At 46.0% G+C, this 25,611-nt stretch overlaps 1 protein-coding gene across 2 annotated transcripts in view; it reads left to right on the forward strand.

The window, feature by feature from the left end:
- The first annotated feature begins 120 nt into the window (after positions 1–120).
- DNAAF2 (dynein axonemal assembly factor 2) overlaps positions 121–25,611 on the forward strand; it is a 28,625-nt gene continuing 3,134 nt past the window's right edge. For both annotated transcript variants that reach the window (XM_058163129.1, XM_058163130.1), the window contains exons 1-2: positions 121–2,964; positions 21,009–21,152. In XM_058163129.1, the coding sequence (XP_058019112.1) occupies positions 712–2,964; positions 21,009–21,152 (2,397 nt within the window). In that variant the 5' untranslated portion in view covers positions 121–711. The remainder of the gene's footprint in view (positions 2,965–21,008; positions 21,153–25,611) is intronic.

The raw sequence follows: 25,611 nt of genomic DNA on the forward strand, positions 1-25,611 counted from the left end.
TTATACTTCAAATAATTTGACTTTATTCTTACAAAATGGAATAATTTCTACTGCTCCTCACTTTCAAAATATTCAAAGCAAAAAATCTATTTAACTTTCTTCTGGTTGTATTAAGCAGATAACCTGGATATTCTTTAAAATCGTCTTTAGAATATTCAGCCAAGGAAATAAGGTATTTGAAGCAGATATAATAGTTGTTCCTAATACCAGCATCTTATTCCTTCCCTTCTAATCATATAAGAGAACTGAGGGCTGGGTCTACTCTGCTGCGCACACTACCCCAAAAACGTTCAGGGGTAGCAAAACTTGATGTTTGGATTCTAAAAAGTCTTAAACTTCATAGATAGGCAACTTTACACCTGCTGCTGAGTTTTTTTCTACTTTAGCTTGGCAGTTATTTGGAAGGCTCCTATTATGTTGTCAAGTTGTCTGTCAACTTGGCTCTGATCCTGTTCGTTATATTTTCTAGCAAAGATCCCTTGGCCTATTTTTCGTCCCAAAAGAGAATGAACCGCCATTTCGTTTACTGTGGTCGCTATGGCAATAGGTCAGACCCGCCATATTGTTAGGAACGTTTCCATGGCAACAAAACCGCGGGCGAGATAACCGCCACATCGTTTGATTTAGTATCTACAGGGACCAGGACGTCTCCCTTCGTGCAACTGTCCGTCGAGGCGGCCGAGCAAAGGAAACGAAGCCCGCTTTGCAGGCATGACGGACCATTTAGGCCTGGAGGACTTGAATCTGACAGGAGAAGAAGCCGAGCGCCTGACAAACGCTTTCAAGGAGGAGGGATTCCGCACTCTCTTCGCGGAATATGTGGCCGAACTGAACGATCCCGAACAAAGAGCCATTTATGAGGCCGAAGTGATAGCTATGGAGAGGCAGCGGGGCGTCGAAGCCCGCTTCCTCCACCCCACCCCGGGCTGGGTCCTGCGCACGAGCCAGGCTGGTAGCCGGCGCTGTTACATTAACATCTGCAGCAACCGGCTAATCGGGAGGCCGGAGCTTCGGTCAGATCCTGGAGGTTCCTGCTGGTTACTGCCACACTCCTTAGCGCCGGGCCGCGAGGAACTGAGCCACAAACAGCCGCGTGGGCCACGCCACCTGGTCTATCACGTTGTCTTCCACCCGCACACCGTGAGCTTGGCCAGCCGCATGACCCAATTCTGCCGCCTGGTGAACGACACGGCCTTGGAGGCAATGGAGAAAAATTTCTCCCCGCAACTGGACCGCACCAACGCCGTCCCCCTCAACCGCATCAAGTATAAGGGCGTCCCGCAGGCCACGTTGCTCCGGACGCCGCTGGCGGCGGGAGCTCGACAGTCCCCAGAAGAGGCTGGAGAGCCAGACGATTCCCCCTTGCCGCCTTTCCCTTCGCCCTACGTCTATCCGCCGCCCAGCCCGCAGTACGAAGCTCCGAGACCCCCTCCGCCCAAGCCAGCCCCGCCTGCCACCACTCCGCAGTGGAGTCTCCGGCACCGCTCCTATGTGGACCTTCAGGATTATCGCAACAGCCGGGACTCGGCGCCTAGCCCGATCCCCCGCGAGTTGGTAATGACCATTGAACTGCCGTTGCTCAGCTCCGCCGCCCAGGCCCAGCTGGAGATCTGTGGCCAGGAACTCCAGCTGGACTCGCAGCGCCCTGCCGCCTACCACTTGCGCGTCCCGTTGCCCTACGCAGTGGATGAGAGCCGCGGCCGGGCCACGTTCAACAAAGCCAAGAAACAACTGGTGGTCGTCTTGCCGGTTTTACGGAAGCCTGACCCGGCCCTTCCTTTCAGCGTTCAAGCCTCTCAAGAGCAAATCGAGGCCTCGCCAGAAAACGAGGAGCAGCAGCTTCCAGAAGACCGCTGCACCAGCCCGGATAAGGACGGTGCGGAAGTGTGTCAAAAGACCAGCTATTCTGAGCAGCCGCTTCCCGTTCTTGCGTCCGACGAAGAAATAACTCCGACGTCCCCCTCTTTGGCTGTTGCGACAACCAATGATGCTGTGGATGCTGCTTTAGTTTCTGACTTGAATGGCCCAGTTCCGCTCAGTGCCCACGGAAGCAGTACACGTAACACACTGCAATTTTCGGTGTATGCGGGAGAAGAGAACCCCAGCGTTTTTTGTGCTTCTGAATTCAGTGCTGCACTTCCCACGTGCAACGAGAACAATAGTGAAGGGGATCCGGATTTAACCAGAAGCAGGAACAACGTGATCTTGGGTGCACAGCCTGAAGGTACCGGCTTAGATTCCCCTTCCACCTCTCTGCATATTGACCACGCTTGGAAGCTCCCTACAGATCCTGCTGTTTCTTTAAATCGGGAACATCTCTGTACCGACATGGAACGTAATAAAAGTCCAAACATCACTAATGTTGAACTCCCATTGTGTCCAGATAACAGCACAATCCCGTGTAAATGGCCCTCTGATAGCTTGGATCGTTCGGAGACAATTTTATCAACTGACAATCGAGATCAGAGTCCAGACATTTCAGGAAACTCAGATTCAGCAAACCCCACTACTATTAACCACGTGGAACATTCTGTTTTGTATCCTGGAAAGAGAGCCGCTGTTTCTTCAGTTCAGCTTTCACAAAAGCTTGAAGTTGCTGTGGATACTCATATAACTTCTACTTGCAGTCCTGATCCTTCAATATCTCCTGCGAGCACTCTGTGTCCTCCTTTTAACTGTACTCAAGATGAAAAGTCTTTGGTGATCCTCTTACAGGTTCCAGATATTGTTCCCCTGAGTTTCCAAGGGGAAGTGGGCACAAATTACTACTCAATGAATTTTGCAAACAGAGACTCTATTTCCTACATTCTCCTCTTGCAGTTTCTTCCTGAAAATAAATTATCTTCTCCAGAAAGTGAAGTTAATGTATCACCTAATAATGCTGTCATTATCCTCACTAAATCACCTGAAACCACTGGAATTTGGACAAAGTTTTATTTTGGTTCAAATTATGCCAATTTACAGGTAAATTACTTTTTAGATTTTTATGTTACTTCCTATAGATTGCTATTTTTAATATAAATATTTGTATTTAAATAATTGTATTTCTTTACAATTTGGAAATACACATGATAGTTCAAAATTGTACATATATTTCATTCTCTCTATACAGAATGTGGGGTAGTAGATTTTATCTAATTTGCCCAGTAATTTAATTCTTTCAGCAATTGTTTGAGATAATAAATTAGTGATTGAACCAAATTTATACTTGTTTACTATTTTGTTATCACAGTGTAAAGGTCAGCATAGCAAGTTGTCATAGCTGTATTTTAGGTTGTAGCTTTATTTGATGCAGTAAATATGTAATTGCTTAATTACTGTGTATTTCTGATATTTTTGATAGTGGCTTGATGTCCTGTGAATGGAAATAATAGTTAGGACTCTTTAGAAATAAGATGTATCAGAATACTGGACTATTGGAAGAGAGACAGTTATGCCACTGTCTGAGTGAACAGTGGTTTCCCCTTGCTGTTTTTCTTTAACTGCTCAGCTATGCTGATATTGTAGTTGGATATAAAGGCTATTACTTGATGGAGGAATTAATAGGAATTACAGTTTAAAATAAATTCTGCTTTTGCTAAATGACAATTGAAAACAATTCAGGGCTTGAACTTTTGGTTCAGCAATATCTATTTTAAAATATATAATATAGTTATATGCTCACAAAATAAAACCTAATAGGAGATTTTGTTCATTTTGAAAATATAAACTAGATATAAAACAAACTTGATTTTTCATTTTGTTGGAAAATTCACTACGAATATGTTATGTAGCTCTGTAGAAACAGAATTTTAATAGCAACTGCAATTCCAGCCAATTGTCATGCAGTTAGAATAGAACAGAATAGAATTTTTTATTGGCCAAGTGTGATTGGACACACAAGGAATTTGTCTTGGTGCATATGATCTCAGTGTACATTAAAGAAATCATCAAGGTACAATACTTAATGATAGTCATAGGCTACAAATAAGCAATCAGGAAACAATATCAGTAGATACATTAGTAGAACATCTAAGGGAGGTGGCGGTTGTGATTAAAGAAAGTCTGGAGCCGAGGGAGTCCACTGTTCCTAAGATAGCTGGTTGTGAATCCCTCCTTGTGAAGTGGGGCCATCAGAATCAGATGGGACTGTTGATCATGTACCTGGCTCCTTGCTGCGTGACTACGACCCTACCTGAGCTACTAGAGGTGCTTGCTGGCGTGGCGGTTGAGATTCCCAGACCAGGTACACTCGATCTGATTTTTGTCTCTGGTCAGTGGTTGAGAGATCTGGACTTAAAGGAAATAGTCATTGAACCTTTGTCATGGTCAGATCACTCTCTCCTTCGCCTGGACTTTCTGACCGCCATCCAACACCGCAGGCAGACGGAGCCGATGCGTTGGTTCCGTCCCAGGCGCCTGATGGACCCGGAGAGGTTCCGGACGGAGCTTGGGCCATTTCCTGAGGGTCTGGCTCACGGCACGTCTGAGGAACTTGTTGCGGCCTGGGAACGGGCCGTGGCGGGGGCCTTAGATCGTGTCGTGCCTCTGCGGCCTCTGACCCGGCGCAGGTCCCAACCGGCTCCTTGGTTCTCCGAGGAGCTGAGGGGGATGAAACGCCGGAGAAGACGCCTAGAGAGTTCTTGGAGGTCTAGCCGTTCAGAGGCTGATCGGACACTAGTGAAGTCCTATACTAGGACTTACCTAGTGGCATTGAGGGAAGCGAGTCGTTGCTATGCCTCCTCCCTCATTGCGTCGGCAGATAACCGCCCAGCCGCCCTGTTTCGGGTGACCCGTTCCCTCCATCAGGGGGAGCGGGATGACCCGCTGCAGGGACGTGCTGAGGAGTTTAACGGTTATCTATATGATAAAATCGTTCAGCTTCGGGACGGGTTGGACCAAAATTGCGGTGACTCAGGTGAGACGCTCGAGTGTGGTCTTGGTGACATTGTTTGGGATGAGTTTGACCCTGTGGCTCCCGAGGACATGGACAGGTTGTTGGGTAGGTTGAATGCCACCACGTGTTTACTGGACCCGTGCCCCTCCTGGCTGGTGCTGGCCACTCAGGAGGTGACACGAGGCTGGCTCCAGGCGATTACGACCGCTTCTTTGGTGGAGGGTGTCTTCCCGGCCGCCTTGAAGGAGGCGGTGGTGAGGCCCCTCCTTAAGAAGCCTTCCCTGGACCCGGCTGTTTTAGGTAATTATTGTCCGGTCTCCAACCTTCGCTTCATGGCGAAGGTTGTAGAGAGTATGGTGGCATATCAGTTTCCCTTGCACCTGGATGAAACTGTCTATCTAGACCCGTTCCAGTCCGGTTTCCGGCCCGGGTACAGCACGGAGACGGCTTTGGTCGCGTTGGTGGATGATCTCTGGAGGGCCAGGGATGAGGTTGTTCCTCTGCCCTGGTCCTATTAGACCTCTCAGCGGCTTTCGATACCATCGACCATGGTATCCTGCTGCGCCGGTTGGAGGGATAGGGAGTGGGAGGCACCGTTTATCCGTGGTTCTCCTCCTATCTCTCCGACCGTGCGCAGTCGGTGTTGTCGGGGGCAGAGGTCGGCCCCGAGGCGCCTCACTTGTGGGTGCCGCGGGGTCGATCCTCTCGCCTTCTGTTTAACATCTACATGAAGCGGCTGGGTGAGATCATCAGTGGTTTCGGTGTGAGGTACCAGTTGTATGCGGATGACACCCAGCTGTACTTTTCCACACCGGACCACCCCAACGAAGCTATCCAAGTGCTGTCCCGGTGTCTGGAGGCCGTACGGGTCTGGATGGGGAGAAACAGGCTCAAGCTCAATCCTTCCAAGACAGAGTGGCTGTGGATGCCGGCATCCCGGTACAGTCAGCTAAATCCGCGGCTGACCATCGGTGGCGAGTCATTGGCCCGATGGAGAGGGTCCGCAACTTAGGCGTCCTCCTGGATGAGCGGCTGTCTCTAGAAGATCATTTGACGGCCGTCTCCAGGAGAGCGTTCACCAGGTTCGCCTGGTACGCCAGTTGCGCCTTTCTGGACCGGGATGCCCTATGCACGGTCACTCACGCACTCGTGACGTCTCGCCTGGATTACTGCAATGCTCTCTACATGGGGCTCCTTGAAGGGCATCCGAGGCTACAGTTAGTCAGAATGCAGCTGCGGGTGATAGATGGAGCCCCGTGGCTCCCGCATAACACCTATCCTGCGCAGACTGCACTGGCTACCTGTGGCCTTCCGGGTGCGCTTCAAGGTTTTGGTGACCACCTTTAAAGCGCTCCATGGCATAGGGCCGGGTTATTTACGGGACCGCCTTCTGCTACCGAATACCTCTCACCGACCTGTGCGCTCTCATAGAGAGGGACTCCTCAGGGTGCCGTCAGCGAGGCAATGTCGTCTGGCGACGCCCAGGGGAAGGGCCTTCTCTGTGGGGGCTCCCACCCTCTGGAACGAACTACCCCCCGGACTTCGTCAGCTTGCGGACCTTCGGACCTTCCGCCGCAGGCTTAAAACACACTTATTTAATTGCGCAGGACTGAGCTAGATTTTAAATTTATGGGTTTTAAATAGGGTTTTATTTCTATATTTTTTAATGGGGCTTTTTGAATAAGTTTTTTAACTGTTTTTATATTGTATTTATGTGTTGTATTTATGTGTTTTTTAAGTGCCTGTAAACCGCCCTGAGTCCTTCGGGAGATAGGGCGGTATATAAATACGATTAAATAAATAAATAAATAAATAAATAATGGTCTTGGGGGATTTCAACTTGCCATCGGCCGGCTTGTCATCAACGGTGGTTCAGGAGTTCCAGGCCTCCATGATGGTCTTGGACCTGATTCAAGTAACTGATGGCCCTACACACAGCGGGGGAGACACGCTAGACCTGATTTTTATCTCTGGTCAGTGGGTTAATGATCTGGTTTTAGGAGATATAGTGAAGGAACCGGTGTCATGGTCAGATCATTTTCTTCTTCGCCTAGACTTTCAGACCGCCGCCCACCACCGCAGGGAGACGGAACCGATGCGTTGGTTCCGTCCCAGGCGCCTGATGGACCCGGAGAGGTTCCTGACGGAGCTTGGGCCGTTTCCTGAGGATCTTACCCACGGCACGACTGAAGAACTGGTTGCGGCCTGGGAACGGGCCGTGGCTGAGGCTTTGGACCGTGTCGTGCCTTTGCGGCCTCTGACCCGGCGTAGATCTCAATTGGCTCCCTGGTTCTCCGAGGAGCTGAGAGAGATGAAACGCCGGAGAAGACGCCTAGAGAGTTCTTGGAGGTCCAGCCGTTCCGAGACTGATCGGACACTAGTGAGGTCTTTTACTAAGACCTACCTAGTGGCAATGAAGGAGGCGAAACGTTCTTACGTTTCCACCCTCATTGCATCGGCAGATAACCGCGCGGCCGCCTTGTTTCGGGTGACCCGTTCCCTCCTTCATCAAGAGGGACAGGATGACCCCTTACAGGGACGAGCTGAGGAGTTTAACGGTTATCTATACGATAAAATCGTTCAGCTTCGGGATAGTTTGGACCAAGATTGCGGCAATCCAACCGGGATGACAGAGACACGTCTTGCCGATGTTATTTGGGATGAGTTTGATTCTGTGGCTCTCGAGGACGTGGACAGGTTGCTGGGGAGGTTACATGCAACTACATGTTTACTGGACCCGTGTCCTTCCTGGTTAGTGCTGGCTGCTCAGGAAGTGACACGAGGCTGGCTCCAGGGGATTATAAATGCTTCTTTGATGGAAGGGGTTTTCCCCGCCGCCTTGAAAGAGGCGGTGGTGAGACCCCTCCTCAAGAAGCCTTCCCTGGACCCAGCTATTTTGGGAAATTTTCGTCCAGTCTCCAACCTTCGCTTTGTGGCGAAGGTTGTAGAGAGTGTGGTTGCATGGCAGCTCCCCCAGCACCTGGAGGAAACTGTCTATCTAGACCCGTTCCAGTCCGGCTTCCGACCCGGTTATAGCACGGAGACGGCTTTGGTCGCATTGGTGGATGACCTCTGGAGGGACAGGGACAGGGGTTGCTCCTCTGCCTTGGTCCTATTAGACCTCTCAGCAGCTTTTGATACCATCGACCATGGTATCCTGCTGCGCCGGTTGGAGGGATTGGGAGTGGGGGGCACCGTTTATCAATGGTTCTCCTCCTATCTCTCTGACTGGTCGCAGACGATGTTGACGGGGGGGGCAGAGGTCGTCCTCGAGGCGCCTCACTTGTGGGGTGCCTCAGGGGTTGATTCTCTCGCCTACCCTGTTCAACATCTATATGAAGCCGTTGGGTGAGGTCATCAGTGGCTTCGGTGTGAGGTACCAGCTGTACGCTGATGACACTCAGCTGTACCTTTCCACCCCGGACCACCCCAACAAAGCGGTCGAAGTGCTGTCCCGGTGTCTGGAAGCTGTACGGGTCTGGATGGGGAGAAACAGACTCAAGCTCAATCCCTCCAAGACGGAGTGGCTGTGGATGCCGGCACCCCGGTACAGTCAGCTGCATCCGCGGCTGACTGTTGGGGGCGAGTTAGTGGCCCCAAAGGAGGTGGTTCGCAACTTGGGCATCCTCCTGGATGGACGGCTGTCCTTTGATGAACATCTGGCGGCCGTCTCCAGGAGGGCCTTTTACCAAGTTCGCTTGGTCCGCCAGTTGCATCCCTTCCTTGACCGGGATGCCTTATGCACGGTCACTCACGCTCTGGTTACATCTAGGTTGGATTACTGCAATGCTCTCTACATGGGGCTGCCCTTGAGGTGCACCCGGAGGCTACAGTTAGTCCAGAATGCGGCTGCGCGAGTGGTAACGGGAGCCGCTCGTGGCTCCCACGTAACATCACTACTCCGTAGCCTGCACTGGCTTCCTGTGATTTTCCGGGTGCGCTTCAAGATTTTGGTTACCACCTTTAAAGTGCTCCATGGCTTAGGACCCGGGTACTTACGAGACCGCCTGCTGTTACCTTATGCCTCCCACCGACCCGTACGCTCTCACAGAGAGGGTCTCCTCAGGGTGCCATCCGCCAAACAGTGTCGGCTGGCGGCCCCCAGGAGCAGGGCCTTCTCTGTGGGGGCACCGACGCTCTGGAACGAACTTCCCCCTGGCTTACGTCAAGTGCCCGATCTTCAGACCTTCCGTCGTGAGCTCAAAACACACCTATTTATTCAAGCGGGACTGGCATAATAGTGTCAAATTTTAATTTGGGACTTTATTAATATTTTTAAAAAAATTTAAACTAAATTTTAACCGGGTTTTATTATTTATATGTCTATTTTAAATATTTGGCCTATTTAATAAGTTTTTTAGATTAATGTTTTACTTTGTATATTTATGTGTTTTTTATATGGCTGTACACCGCCCTGAGTCCCTAGGGAGATAGGGCGGTATAAAAGTATGAATGAATGAATAAATAAATAAATAAATAAATAAATAAGGCAGTGGTCCTCAACCTTTCTGGCTCTGTGGCCTGATGGTTCTGGCAGGGTTGGAAGGGATGGTTTCACATGCACACCCGCCACTTCCACAATTGGAACTTCATGAACTCATCTGCCACTTGTGCAGACCAGTCCCCCACAGGTTGCGGAATAGTACTTGTCCATGGATTGGAGGTTGGGGACCCCTGATCTAAGGAATCCAAGTATATGAACGGCTAGTATGTAAGATATACTATAGTCATATTGAGTTGTTTCAAGTCATTTAGGATTTCAAGGTTACTAACCAGCCCTTTATATTAAGTTAAAAAAAACGGAGCAGCCACCAGTGAAATTATTTCAATTAATGAAATACACACTTCTGATAACTACAAGTAGTCCTCAGTTTACAACCACAATTGAGCCCAAGATTTCTGTTGATAATTGAGATAATTGTTAAGTGAATTTTGCTTCTTTTCATAACCTTTCTTGCCATAGTTGTTTAATGAATCATTACAGTTTTTAAATTAGTAACATGGTTGTTAAGTAAACCTGGCTTCCTCATTGACTTTGCTTGTCAGAATATTGCAAAAGGTGATCATATGACCCCCAAAACACTGCCACCATTATAAATATGACTCCGTTGCCAAGTGTCTGAATTTTGATCACATGACCCTGGGGATGCTATAAAGGTCATAAGTGTGAAAAATTGTTGTAAGTTACTTTTTTCAGTAATGTTATAACTTTGAAGGGTCACTAAATGAATTTTTGTAAGTTGAGAACTACCTGTATTTTTTCCATCAGTCCAGCTGCAGGTTTGCAGACTAGTTGAGACATAAAAGTCATTACTGTAACAGTTGCATAGAGATGTTCATATACGTTACGGTTGCCTAATCTATACAAACAGATGCTACTGGCTCACCAATCAAACTTGGGAAAGATTATCAATTTTAACCAATATTTGAATACTCATGTTCGTTGCATGATAAGGAGAACCTATGGACTGAAAATTTCAGAAGGGGTAATTACCCTAAGAGAAGATTCCTATAAAAGGCACAAAAAAAGATAGGTTTATAAATAAGAGCCAATTTTCTAGGGCTGTTTGCAGGATTTTTTACCCATATGTTGCGACATATGTTGTTATTCTGCCACATTTGGCATGCTTCTTTGTTATTAGGATTTCTGTTTACCTTTTCTGACAATCATCCTTATTTTTATTCTGGTATTACTGAACACTGGCCTTATTTCTCTCCCATTCCTTCCACATGCTGGATTTTGCCAACCACTGTGGAAAAAAACCACTGCGTTTTTTTTTCTTGTAATAGTAATTAGTTCCATGACTTGTTGAACATTTATCTTGTCATTCAGTATGTACCCATTTGTTGAGAAAATTGATTAATTCATTGGAGAGGCAATGTAATTTTTCATCTACTCAAAAGGTTACTAATTCGTTAAATGGAGTTTCAAAAGTCAAGTGTTCTTTTGAGTAAAAAGATCTGTCCATTTTATTATCTTCTTCAGTACGGATCAGTGGCGACAGGAAGGTACACAAATAACACTGGTGTTTTTATCAGAGGCTGCTGCAAAGTCATTAATTTAATGGTTTACTGAACCTGTGAATTTATTACAAACATTGCCATTGGTATGAAGATTCCACAATGAAGATAAAATTACAAATAACTGTCTTTACTTCACTGAAGTCAGGTAAAATTTTCAGCATGTGGAACCATATAGAGATTGGGGTAGGCTCATATGTCCATGCCTTTTATTGCTAGCATTGAAACACACAAAATTCGATTGCTTGTGTGAGCTGGATAATTGTTTCCTGAGACATGAAGTTATGGTTGACCTATACATCTTCTACTATTATTAACTTTGTTGCCTATGGCTGGTTTTTTTTTTTGCCTATTCAAACGTTCCATGTATAAGGAAAAAGGATTGAATTTAGAAATGTATCCTGTCCCATCAATATTACCTACATTATTGGAACATTTAATAATTTAGGAAAAATGTGTTGTACTATTGGCTGGTATTATATCGATTCTGCCCTTTTTTTATATAGGCCTTTCCAATCGTAACTTTGGATTTATATATTTTAGAAGCAGACAGGTAGAAGCAAAGACAAGCAGAGTCCAGATAAGCTTCAAGTAAAGGTGCATACAATAGAATTCTTATAAAGGAAAAAAGAAAGTTGGATTTGCTATCTGATGAAGCAAATACTTGCATCTCTTCCCAGAGGATTTGTTCTTCTAGTATAAGTAATTCAGATGGGGCACTTTTTTTTCCAGTTTATTGCATATATACATACATATAAGCTTCAATGAGTGCTCTGTCTAAATTGACAAAATGAATTGTATAAATCAACAAATTTTCTGAAAATAACTATTTTACATAGTCAGTTTGACATATTGCAATAGATAATTCTACTTATGATTGACATTGCTGATTTTATTGAACATGTATTTGTTATAGTTTTTTAAAAAGCTTATTTGATTGATACAATAAATTGAGATTTAATGGTAGCATCTGAAATAGTTTTTGAACACTGCAAATATTTCTAGCTCTCATTTGAGAAAATTAATCCAGATGGTTATATCTTGCTTCATTATAGCTGGCATTATGTTGACATTTGTGTATTTTCAGCCTGCATGGGAAAACAAGTTTATTCCTTCATGCAGAAATGATAGTACAGGTTGTCCTCAACTTACAGCAGTCCATTTAGTGGCCATTTGAAGTTACAATGACACCAAAAAGGTGACTTACGACTGTTTTTTACACTTATGACCTTTGCAGCATCCCAATCATCATGTGATCAAAATTCAGATACTTGGCAATTGACTCATATTTATGACAGTTGCAATGCCCCAGAGTTCTGTGATTCTCTTTTACAACCTTCTGACAAGCAAAGTCAATGGGAAAGCCAGATTCACTTAAGAACCATGTTACTAACTTAAAGCTGTAGTGATTCACTTAAAAACTGTGGTAAGAAATATTATAAAATGGGACAAAAACTGTCTTGCTTAGCAACAGAAATGTTGAGCTCAGTTTTGGTCATAAGACAAGGAGTATCACCAGTATAGCAACCAGCTAAGTTCCAATCAAGCAAATTTGAAGGAATGTTCTCAGTATTTCTTAGATATTTCACTTAAACTTCTGAAGACTTAAAAAAAAACATAAAATCTTTAACACTGATAAAGACTGAAAAATTACAATGTGCAGTACAGCGCAATTCTGCATTGAACACCAAGAAATCAAAGGTAAACTGTACCGATTTAATGGTGACCCATAAGAAAGAAAATTAACGAAAGTTTGTATTTGGGCTTGAAATAATTGCACACAGGCCTGAAAAACTAATTTTCTCTATATCCTCTAAATCACTTTTCCCATTCTTGCTCCATTTATTCACATTACAGCAAAATTATTTTGCCTGCTTTTTTGACAGAACATACTGTATTATATTGTGGAACAGCCATACTTGCTTAGATGAAATAGTAGTAAAAACATGTTACATCTAATAAAAAATAAGAACAGATTTATTATGGGAATGACCCTTGAATTTGTGTAATTTGTTCCTCTGCTCTTGTTTAGCCTGTTTTATATCAATGCTAAACCACAGTTGTTCAGCTATTGATTATTGAACAGATTCACACCAGATGGTTAGTAATAAATTATAGTTTAAAAATCACAGTAGCTGGCTATATTGAGTACTATAAGTCAAACATAGAGAAACTTACTTTTGAATAAATAAGACTGTGATATTAGTTGCTTTTTAAAAATCCCAATCAAAATAATAGCAAACCCACCCCCACCCCCCGGATCATTATAACAAAAAAGAATAAGTGGAGGCATGTATAGGTGAAAGGCAGAAATCAGAAAAACATGCAGTTGTTACTAATTATTTTTCAATTGCTGGTGAGTATGTCTCAAATTATTGATTTTTCTTTGAATATTTATTATTTAAGTAGGCATTACAGTTATAATCAGACCAGGAACTGAAGATTGCAGTTTTCTATATGGTCTGCAGTTTTAGTGCCCATTAAGTTAATGAATCTGCAGCAAAACAAATATATGAATGGAAATTGAATAGGTCAATTGTCAAGCTGATGGTTACACTCAACAAGACAGAAGTGAAGAGTTTAAAGAACAAAAACAACTCTTTGAGGCTGTAGGAGGTTAACACCCACCCCTCTCCTAGAAGAATGAAATATGTTGGGAAATATTAAAAAGGCAGAATATATTTCCCTGGAAGAGAAATGCCTCTCCTCCCACCATTGTCAATGGACCATCATCTGCAACACAATAGGACCCATCTATCAACAGAAACTCCCCACATGGCACCTGGGGAGATTACATCAGCCAGCAAGGCTAGCTATGACCTCTGGCAGCAACCAATCAGGATACTCTCTCCCTGTGCCCCAGGAAGTTCAAAGTCAGAGAGGGTATAAAACCCAGGGACTCTCAGCATCTCAGCCCCTTTCCGCTCAGGAACTCAAACCATGTGATCCTGTCCACCATTAAACCATCTTTCCAAGCAGTCTCCATGTTTCCAGTGTCTTTTTCCCCTCTTGGAACTGAATCCAGATGGACATTTCTTCCAACAAGGCAATATATGAATGTCATAGAATTGTTGGAAGAAATATCCATCTGGTTCAATTCCAAGCTGGGAGAAAGACACTGGAAACATGGAGGCTGATTGGAAAGATGGTTTAATGATGAAGCAGAACCACATGGGTTCTGGTGCAGCTGACCACATGGAGTTGAGAGAGTGTGGTTTTTATATCTTCTCTTGGGCTTTGCACTTGAGCTTCCTGTTCCTGTGCAATAACATGCGTTCTGTTGGCTGTTGTCAGACCCATGGACCATGTACGGGTTATTAGGGGTCATAGCTGGCTCTATAGGCAAAGTGCAAATCCTAGGTGTTTGTCGGAGCTACGTTTGGTTGAAGTATGGTCTGCTCTGAGATGATGGAATGAAGGAGCTTGTGTTTTGAAAGGGTGTTGGGCAATTCCTATTACGGCTTAATGGCTTTGTCCTGGTTTGGCTCTTGAGTGAGGGCTAAACCTATCACTCTGCCTTTGTTCAGACTTTGTTCAGACTGCAGGGAGTAATGGATTACCAAATGGGCATTTCTAAAAGCTACTCCAGCTCAGTATCTGCTTGGGGCTCTGAGTTTTTGTCTCCCTTAAGATTTTTTATTTCTCTTTTAGGAGAAATATTTTATCCTGCTTCTTTAAAAATATTCCTCAAAATATTTCATTTTTCTGGGAGGAGGGTGGCTTCCCACAGAATCAACAAGAATTTGCTAGGATAGAAAGATATGGAGAAAAAGTGAATGCTTTTTATTCTCTTACCTAGTGTTTTTTGTTTTTTTAAGTAAACATTGATTACTTCAAAAGGAACAGCATTATAGATGCATACCAGGGGTGAAATCGAGCTGGCTCTATCCAGCTTGTGGAAGTTGATAGCAGCAGGGGCAGGTGGTTTTTAAAGGCAGTAGTGCTGGTGGCGGGAGGCTCTGCCCAACGGGACATCATCACGCCGGGTTTTGACCATTAGAAGTACATTTTTACCCCTGATGCATACTGTTACGTACATAATATTTGAAAATAGAAATGTTAAGATTGAATCCTGAACAATTTTTTGCTAAGATTACCAAGCATGTGTTTCTTTTGATATAGCACAAGAATAGCAGATAATTTTTGGAAAAATCTATTTTCTTTAAAATGTTGCTACCTTAACTACTAACAAAACAGAGCCTCCTTAGAGCTACTAATATTTAAGGGACACACCCCTCTTTCTTTGTTTAGAAAATGTGTATTGCTGACCTCTTGGGCAAGCTGTTAAAAGCTTTTTCTGGGGGTCTTCTTGGGGCTATTATCATTTTAACCAGTGCTATTGCCTCAGGGAAACTTCTACAAACACTTCTCCAATAGCTTGAAAGAGTTGAATTTCTATGTGTCACGATTGACAAAAGCCCTTGAGATCTCCAGATCTTCATTCTTTTTCAACCTGCTGTCTTAATTTGTCAGTGAAGTGATTTTCACTTAAATTAAATCCCTCTATATGTCCTAATTTTAAATGCCTGCAGCCTCCTCAGGAGAAATATTTAATTTGGTACTAGATAAAGACTAATGCAATTCTTGGTTGCATTAGAAACTTACTATATCAAAGATGCTTGTGGTCAAAGCTGTGTGTATAGTTCTGGACATCACCTTTTCAGAAGGGTATTGATAGGTCAGAAGGGGGTGATAAAGGTGATGTACTTGAGCATATGTTCTTTGAAAACAAATGGAAGGAATATGGAATATTCAGTCTGAGGAAGAAGTGGAAATGTGATAATGTCACATCTGGGTTCAGAATAGGAAGGTGTGTTGGATACGTTTACCACCTTGAGTTATTTGTAAAAATAATAAAGGCAGGATGTAAATAAATAAATCCAGCCTTTTTTAGCATCAAGTTGTAATGATGGGGAAAAGCAAAGCAATGATATACATTTCTGACAAAGGTTGCATAGTCAGTCTAGAACTTGTTTTGTTTGCAGCTCTGTGCTACCAGCATCTACAATATTTTGCATATGCTTGAACCAATTTCTGCTTGAAGTGTTTGTAATAATTTACATCTGATGCATGTACAGTAAATCAATCAATGCATTTTTAAAAATTATAGTATTCCAAATATTATAACATCTACGCAAATAAATAAAACATCTACGCATGGGTCTGGTTGATATTGTATATTTTACATCTTATACATCATATTTTACATCTCGTATCCCATATTGCACCATGGAGATTGACTGTCCATTTTTCATCTTATGTCATCTTATACCTGGATCCTAATTAGAGAGCTACATCAGGATAACATCTTTGATAACATCTTTGTCAGTCTGGGATGATCCACCTTCTGCTGACTTTTATTTTTATTTCATGCGCTATTCTTTATTCTTTTGCGCCTGCGAGGTGCCCCTGCCTCGCAGGAACGGCCTGTCACATTACCGAAGGCTGGCCTTAATGAGGGGTCTTGGGACCCAGAGAGGTGGCATGCGTCCAGAAAGAACCTTTGGGGTTTTTTAGATAGGGAATTTTTAAAGGGGAGGAGGGAAAGGATGGGTATTGGGGGTAACCCGTCAGGGAGGGGGCCAGTTCCTGCGTGTGCTCGCGGCATTTCTACAATAGGTTGGAAGGTAACGGGGGAGGGTTATGTTCCTGTTAGTGAGGGTGGTTCCATCGGCACGGTAAGTGGGAGGGGCAGATATGGCGGAAGTGAGGGGCCGTATCGTTTTCTGGGGGGGATTCGCTGTTTAAAAGCGATCGCTCGCCCCGGCCCCTCAGACTTTTCCCGTTCCCCGAGTGGCCAGAACCCTCTGGGCTTGGGCCTTCGGCTGATGTTGTGCAATGCACAGTCCGTCGTCAATAAAGTCCCCCTGATTCATGATCTTATACAGGGGGGTGCTGCGGACCTCATGGGCATTACGGAGACCTGGTTGGGCACGGAAGGGGGGGTTCCCCTTGTCGAAATGTGCCCTCCAGGTTTCCAAGCATTCCATCAGCCGAGGGCCCAAGGTAGGGGTGGGGAGGTGGCGGTTGTTATTAAGGAGAGTAGAACCGAGGGAGACCACTATACCTCAGATATCTGGTTGTGAATCACTTTTTGTGAAGTGGGGTCATAGAGCTCAGATGGGCTTGTTGATCATGTACCTGGCTCCTTGCTGCGTGACAATGGCCCTGCATGAGCTGCTGGAGATGCTCGCTGCGGTGGTGGTGGAGACCCCCCAGACTTATGGTCATGGGGGATTTCAACTTGCCATCATCCGGCGCGGCATCGACAGCAGCTCGGGAGTTCATGGCTTTCATGACGGCCATGGACCTGACTCAAGTAGTTGATGGCCCTACTCACATTGGGGGAGGCACACTAGATCTGATTTTTATCTCTGGACAGTGGTTGAATGATCTGGATTTAGGAGATTTAGTCATCGAGCCTCTGTCATGATCAGATCATTCCCTCCGTCTGGACTTTCGAACTGCCACTCAACACCGCAGGGAGACGGGACCAATATGCTGGTTCCGTCCCAGGCGCCTGATGGACCCGGAGAGGTTCCTGACGGAGCTTGGGCCGTTCCCTGAGGGTCTGGCACACAGCACGGCTGAAGAACTAGTCGCGTCTTGGGAACAGGCCGCAGCTGGGGCTCTAGACCGTGTCGTGCCTTTGCGGCCTCTGACCCGGCGCAGGTCTCAACCAGCTCCTTGGTTCTCTGAGGAGCTGAGGGAGATGAAACGCCGGAGAAGACGCCTAGAGAGTGCCTGGAGATCCAGCCGTTCAGAAGCTGAACGGACACTAGTTAGGTCATATAGTAGGACCTACCTAGTGGCATTGAGGGAAGCGAAGCGTTTTTACGTTTCCTCCCTCATTGCGTCAGCAGATAACTGCCCGGCCGCCCTGTTTTGGGTAACCCGCTCTCTCCTTCAACAGGAGGTGCGGGAGGCCCCCTTACAGGGGCGTGCCGAGGATTTTAGTGTTTATCTATACGATAAAATAGTTCAGCTTCGGGATGGGTTGGATCAAAATTGGGTAGATCCAAGTGAGATGACGGAGACGCGTCTTGTTGAGACTGTTTGGGATGGGTTTGATCCTGTGACTCCCAAGGACATGGACAGGTTGTTGGGGAGGTTGAGTGCCACCACATGTTTACTGGACCCGTGCCCCTCCTGGCTGGTGCTGGCCACGCAGGAGGTGACACGAGGCTGGCTCCGGGGGATTATTAATGCTTCTTTGTTGGAAGGGGTTTTTCCTGCTGCCTTGAAAGAGGCGGTGGTGAGACCCCTCCTCAAGAAGCCTTCCCTGGTCCCAGCTGTTTTAGGAAATTATCGTCCAGTCTCCAACCTTTGCTTTGTGGCGAAGGTTGTAGAGAGTGTGGTGGCACGGCAATTACCCCAATACCTGGATGAAACCGTCTATCTAGACCCGTTCCAGTCCGGCTTTCGGCCCGGATACAGTACAGAGACGGCTTTGGTCGCGTTGGTTGATGATCTCTGGAGGGCCCGGGACAGGGGTTATTCCTCTGCCCTGGTCCTATTAGACCTCTCAGCGGCTTTTGATACCATCGACCATGGTATCCTGCTGCACCAGTTGGGGAGTTTGGGAGTGGGAGGCACCGTTTATCGGTGGTTCTCCTCCTATCTCTCTGACCGGTCGCAGACGGTGTTGGCAGGGGGGCAGAGATCGACCACGAGGCGCCTCACATGTGGGGTGCCGCAGGGGTCGATTCTCTTGCCTCTCCTGTTCAACATCTATATGAAGCCACTGGGTGAGATCATCAGTGGTTTTGGAGTGAGTTACCAACTGTACGCTGATGATACACAGCTGTACTTTCCAGGCCACCCCAGTGAAGCTGTCGAAGTACTGTCCCGGTGTCTGGAAGCCATACAGGTCTGGATGGGGAGAAACAGGCTCAAACTCAATCCCTCCAAGACGGACTGGCTGTGGATGCTGGCACCCCGGTACAGTCAGCTGTAGCCGCGGCTGACTGTTGGGGGCGAGTCATTGGCCCCAATGGAGAGGGTGCGCAACTTAGGCATTCTCCTGGATGGGCGGTTGTCTTTTGAAGATCACTTGACGACCATCTCCAGGAGAGCTTTTTATCAGGTCCGCCTGATTCGCCAGTTGCGCCCCTTCCTTGACCGGGATGCCCTATGCACGGTCACTCATGCTCTTGTTACCTCTCGCTTGGATTACTGCAATGCTCTCTACATGGGGCTCCCCTTGAAGAGCACCTGGAGGCTCCAGTTGGTTCAGAATGCAGCTGCGCGGGTAATAGAGGGAGCCGCTCGTGGCTCCCATGTAACACCACTCCTGCGCAGGCTGCACTGGCTACCTGTGGTCTTTCGGGTGCACTTCAAGGTGTTGGTTACTACCTTTAAAGCGCTCCATGGCTTAGGGCCGGGTTACTTACGGGACCGCCTACTGCAACCGATTGCCTCCCACCGACCCGTGCACTCTCACAGAGAGGGACTCCTCAGGGTGCCGTCCGCCAAACAATGTCGGCTGGTGGCCCCCAGGGGAAGGGCCTTCTCTGTGGGGGCTCCCACCCTCTGGAATGAACTTCCCCCAGGACTTCGTCAGCTGCCTGACCTTTGGACCTTTCACCACGAGTTGAAGACTTATCTATTTATTCGCGCAGGACTGGCATAGGTATTTTTAGTAGTTTTTAGTATTTGTTCTTAAATTTTATGGGGTTTTATAGTTTTAAATGGATTTTAATCTGGCCTTATATTTAATAAGTTTTTTAATTATTGTTTTATTGTACACTTTCTATTGTTTTATTTGGCTGTGAACCTCCCTGAGTCCTTCCGGAGAAGGGCGGTATAAAAATCTAATAAATAATAATAATAATAATAATAATAATAATAATAATAATAATAATAATAATAATAATAATAATAATAATAATAATAATAATAGAACACTGCCTCTTTTTTGAATAACATAAGACTCTAAAGATGCACATATCCCTTACTGCTTTTTTTTACTAGCTTCAATTCTCAAGAATATTTTTGTAGCCACTTTAAAATATAAAAAAATTCTCCATAAATTGACATATAATAGTGCTTAAAAATACTAAAAAGTATAGAAGTAGAATCTATAGAGTCTACCCCCATACATCTTGGTATTGTTAGTACAAAAGTACTAAAAAGTATATTTTAGTACAAAAATATTGTTGAGAATTGAAGCTAGAACTGAACTAGTGTTATACTTTTATGTGGTGATTTAATATTTTTTATTGGAAAACTGGCTAAAATCTCGCCTACATGGCAAGGAAGTTCTTTGAAAAGAAATGGCTTCTGATACTGCTGTAAAAGCCACTGTTACAGAGCTGGCAACCTTATTTTATTTTTGGAAGTTACTTTTTAAAAAATATCTTATTTAAAAAGCCATATAGCCATAATTTCAGTATAATATTCTGGTACATGTTCCATTCATAAGTACATGATGTCCACAGTTTTTTTTCCTCAGAGTGCTACTTTATTATCTGATTTTATTTATACGGCTTAGGAGCTAAAAGAACCCTATGTTGGGCTCCCGCTTTCTATCCCCCCTCCAAATCTTGTGAGTTAGGCTGGACTGAGAGATGGTGGGATGACACTTTCCCAAAGTCCCCCAGTGAACTTCTGTAGATGAGGGTTGGCTCCCTGGTGACAGTCCAGCTCTTTGACTACTGCACCATGCTTGCCCTATGCCAGGGGTGTCAAATTCGTGTCACTGCGTTGTCACGTGATGTATCGTGACTTTTTCCCCTTTCGCTAAACTGGGCATGGCTGTGGCCAGCATGTTCCGATTTTTATCAAAGACTTTTGGTAAAAATTGATTGCTTTCAATTGATTGCTTTCAGAGCATGCATTCGAATGCATTCGAATATCATGTTAAGAGTATATAGTCCTTCACATCTGGAGAGCAGCAGATGAAAGAAGCTGCTTCAGAATGTATGGCAATTGTAGGAGAAAAAATTATTGGGTCCTTTTTTTCTCTCTAAGGTTCCTTGCATCATGAACATTTCCTTGAAGAAAAATAAAAAAAGAAACTCTTGCGATTGTAGTGGTTGTGGTGTCTTCAGAATGAATGTTTTTAATTTGAAATGAAATTTAAATCCTTCTATATCTGTTTTACCTTTAGGAAAGGTGGTTTATCACTGAAAACAATGTTGATAAGTTTGTCGGTCACCCAGGGATGTGCTGCTCCAGTCAATTGGAGAAGGAACACAAGCCATTAATTGAAGTATTGGATGTCTCTGAGGGCAAAAGCCAGATCAGATTAAAGGTAAATGGTTATTCAGCATATGTCTGTTATCTGTTTCTGAAACTGAGGGGATCAATCACTATGGTTACTCTTACCAGCCTCATTAATGTTCTTGAGGGCTTATTCTTTGGATGATAAACAGTGATTTGAAAAGTAGAATACTGTACAGTACGCATTGTTCAGAAATAAAGCACCTCGGGTTGGGTTGTGCAGCAGCACCTTGGGTTCAAATGGGTTAAATATGTATTAGAACACATACCAGCTATCAGCAACTTCTTAAAGCAATTCTGTCTTTTCTTGGCATTATATAGCTATCTATACAGTTGTTGCGCACACTTAAGAAAAGGTGAGTTTGGTTTATGGAAGAGTCAATTGATGCTACGTACATATCTTGCGCAAACCAGAATGTTACACAGGCCTAATAAGAATTGATTGACCATCTTCCTTTTCTCTGCTAAATTAAACTTATTACATCTCCCCAAACAAGAATGAATATGCTATGTACTGTATATATTTTAGTTTCATCGCTTATTATTGTGGTTGGTGCCATATTGTTTAAGATGCACTACTTTATTTGGCCATAAAAGTGAAATGAAATCTGAAATGTTGGGGGTTTCTGATGGTTCAGTTGCTAAGACGCCAAGCTTGTCAGCTGGGTAGCTGACAGCCTAGGTCAGGGGTGTCAAACTCAATTTAACTGAGGGCCGCATCAGAGCTGTGATTGATCTTGGTGGGGGGGCAGGCAGGCGTTGCCAGCTTGATGCCACTCTCCAAATTGCTGGCATGTTTTCTCTTTCCACTTGGTAGACCGGGCTGAAGCCACGCTGGCTCAATATTTCCCTCTTCACATTGGGTAGACCAGGCCGGCCCGATGTTTCCCTCTTCGCATTGGGTACACTGGGCCGAAGTGATACAGACCAGCCCCTTACATTTTCCAGGATGGCCCCATGGGCTGGATCCAACCACATTGCGTGCCAGATCGGCCCACAAGCCTTGTCTTTGATACCCCTGGCTAGGTCAATGCGGTGAGTTCTTGTTACTTGCCCCAGCTCCTGTCTACCTAGCAGTTCGAAAACATGCAAATGTGAGTAGCAATAGCAATAGTACTTAATATACCGCTTCACAGTGCTTTACAGCCCTTTCTAAGCGGCTTATAGTCAGCATATTGCCCCCAACAATCTGGGCCTCATTTTACCGATCTCGGAAAGATGGAAGGCTGTGTCAACCTTGAGCCACTCAGAATTGAACTCCTGGAGTGAGCAGGGAATTAGCTCTGCAGTACTGCATTCTATCCAAAGTGCCCCCACGGCTCTACAGTAGATAAATAGGTACCACTTTGGTGGGAAAATAACAGCATTCTGTGCACCTTTGGCATATAGCCATGCTGTCTATATGGAAAATGTCTTTGGACAACCCTGAGCATTAACCCCCTAGAGTTGGACATGACTGGACAGGGCAAACCTTTACCTTTATCTAAATCTGAAATATTTCAAGCAGTACAGCAACTTGATTTGACTGATATGAATTTGAATGTAGCCTTGAAGGATGCTAGCAAATAATAATTGGAGGCTTATGAACATTGTTGGGTGAAAACATTTGGTTTACTTCTTGGTAAATTGGATTTTGAGAATTTAGAAGCATATTTGTCTATTTTTATTTATTTATTTATTTATTTATTTATTTCAATTTTTATACCGCCCTTCTCCCGAAGGACTCAGGGCGGTGTACAGCCTAGTAAAAATACAATGTATAAACATTAAAAAGAAATTAAAAAGAAATATTATAACGTGGCCAAAATTTTTAAAACCATTTAAAATCATAAGACATAAATACCCCAATAAAATATCAATCCAGTCCCGCTTGAATAAATAGGTGCGTTTTCAGCTCACGGCGAAAGGTCCAAAGATCAGGCACTTGACGTAAACCAGGGGGAAGTTCATTCCAGAGCGTAGGAGCTCCAACAGAAGGCCCTTCCCTGGGGCCGCCAGCCGGCATTGCTTGGCGGACGGCACCCTGAGAAGGCCCTCTGTGTGAGCGCACGGGTCGGTGGGAGGCAAAGGTAACAGCAGGCGGTCCCGTAAGTACCGGGTCCTAAGCCATGGAGCGCTTTAAAGGTGGTAACCAAAAACTTGAAGCGCACCGAAGACCACAGGAAGCCAGTGCAAGCTGCGAGGATTGGTGTTACATGGGAGCAACGAGTCGCTCCTACTATTACCCACGCAGCTGCATTCTGAACTAGCTGCAGCCTCCGGGTGCACTTCAAGGGCAGCCCCATGTAGAGAGCATTGCAATAGTCCAAGCGGGAAGTGACAAGGGCATGAGTGACCGTGCATAAGGCATCCCGGTCAAGAAAGGGGCGCAACTGGCGCACCAAGCGTACTTGGTGGAAGGCCCTCCTGGAGACGGCCGCCAAATGATCGTCAAACGACAGCCGCCCATCCAAGAGGACACCCAAGTTGCGCACCCTCTCCGTTGGGGCCAATAACTCGCCCCCCACAGCCAGCTGCGGCTGCAGCTGACTGTACCGGGGTGCCAGCATCCACAGCCACTCCGTCTTGGAGGGATTGAGCTTGAGTCTGTTTCTCCCCATCCAGACCCGTACGGCTTCCAGACACCGGGACAGCACTTCGACAGCTTCATTGGGGTGGTCCGGGGTGGAAAAGTACAGCTGAGTATCATCAGCGTACAGATGATAACTCACGCCGAAACCACTGATGACCTCACCCAGCGGCTTCATGTAGATGTTGAACAGGGTAGGCGAGAGAATCGACCCCTGAGGCACCCCACAAGTAAGGTGCCTCGCGGTCGACCTCTGCCCCCCTGTCAACACCGTCTGCGACCGGTCGGAGAGATAGAAGAACCACCGATAAACGGTGCCTCCCACTCCCAACCCCTCCAACCGGTGCAGCAAGATACCATGGTCGATGGTATCAAAAGCCGCTGAGAGATCTAATAGGACCAGGGCAGAGGAACAACCCCTATCCCTGGCCCTCCAGAGGTCATCCACCAACGCGACCAAAGCTGTCTCCGTACTGTGACCGGTCCGGAAGCCGGACTGGAACGGGTCTAGATAGACAGCTTCATCCAGGTACCGGGGAAGCTGCCATGCAACCACACTCTCTACAACCTTCGCCACAAAGCGAAGGTTGGAGACTGGACGATAATTACCCAAAACAGCTGGGTCCAGGGAAGGCTTCTTGAGGAGGGGTCTCACCACCGCCTCTTTCAAGGCAGCGGGGAAAACCCCTTCCAACAATGAAGCATTTATAATTCCCTGGAGCCAGCCTCGTGTCACATCCTGAGTAGCCAGCACCAGCCAGGAAGGACACGGGTCCAGTAAACACGTGGTCGCATGTAGCCTCCCCAGTAACCTGTCCACGTCCTCGGGAGCCACAGTCTCAAACTCATCCCAAATAACCTCAACAAGACGTGCCTCTGCCATCCCACTTGGATCATCGCAATTTTGGTCTAAACTATCCCGAAGCTGAACGATTTTATCGTATAGATAACCGTTAAACTCCTCGGCACGTCCCTGTAGGGGGTCATCCCGCCCCCCCTGTTGAAGGAGGGAGCGAGTCACCCGAAACAGGGCGGCCGGGCGGTTATCTGCCGATGCAATGAGGGTGGAAACGTAGGAACGTTTCGCCTCCCTCATTGCCACTAGGTAGGTCTTAGTAAAAGAACTCACTAGTGTCCGATCAGCCTCGGAACGGCTAGACCTCCAGGTACTCTCTAGGCGTCTTCTCCGGCGTTTCATCTCCCTCAGCTCCTCAGAGAACCAGGGAGCCAAGTGAGATCTACGCCGGGTCAGAGGCCGCAAAGGCACGACACGGTCCAAAGCCCCAGCCGCGGCCCGCTCCCAGGCCGCAACTAGTTCTTCAGTCGTGCCGTGGGCCAGATCCTCAGGAAACGGCCCAAGCTCCGTCCGGAACCTCTCAGGCGCCTGGGACGGAACCAACGCATTGGCTCCGTCTCCCTGCGGTGGTGAGTGGCGGTCCAAAAGTCCAGGCGAAGGAGAAAATGATCCGACCATGACACTGGTTCCGTCACTAAATCTCCTAATACCAGATCATTAATCCACTGTCCAGAGATAAAAATCAAATCTAGTGTGCCTCCCCCCATGTGTGTAGGGCCATCAATTACTTGAATCAGGTCCATGGCCGTCATGGAAGCCTGGAACTCCTGAGCTACCGTTGATGACAAGCCAGCCGATGGCAAGTTGAAATCCCCCATGACCAAAAGTCTGGGAGTCTCAACTGCCACCCCGGCAAGCACCTCCAGCAGCTCAGGCAGGGCTGTAGTCACGCAGCAAGGAGCCAGGTACGCGATCAACAGACCCATCTGATTCCTATGGCCCCACTTCACAAGGAGGGATTCTTCCCTTCCCAAGCATCTTCACAAGCATCTGAAGCATATCAAATTTCTCATCGAGCTAGGCTATCAATATAGCCATTTAATACTTAAATAATTAACAAAGTAG

This window comes from Ahaetulla prasina, chromosome 1 (genome assembly GCF_028640845.1).
Source record: "Ahaetulla prasina isolate Xishuangbanna chromosome 1, ASM2864084v1, whole genome shotgun sequence".
Taxonomy (NCBI): Eukaryota; Metazoa; Chordata; class Lepidosauria; order Squamata; family Colubridae; genus Ahaetulla; species Ahaetulla prasina.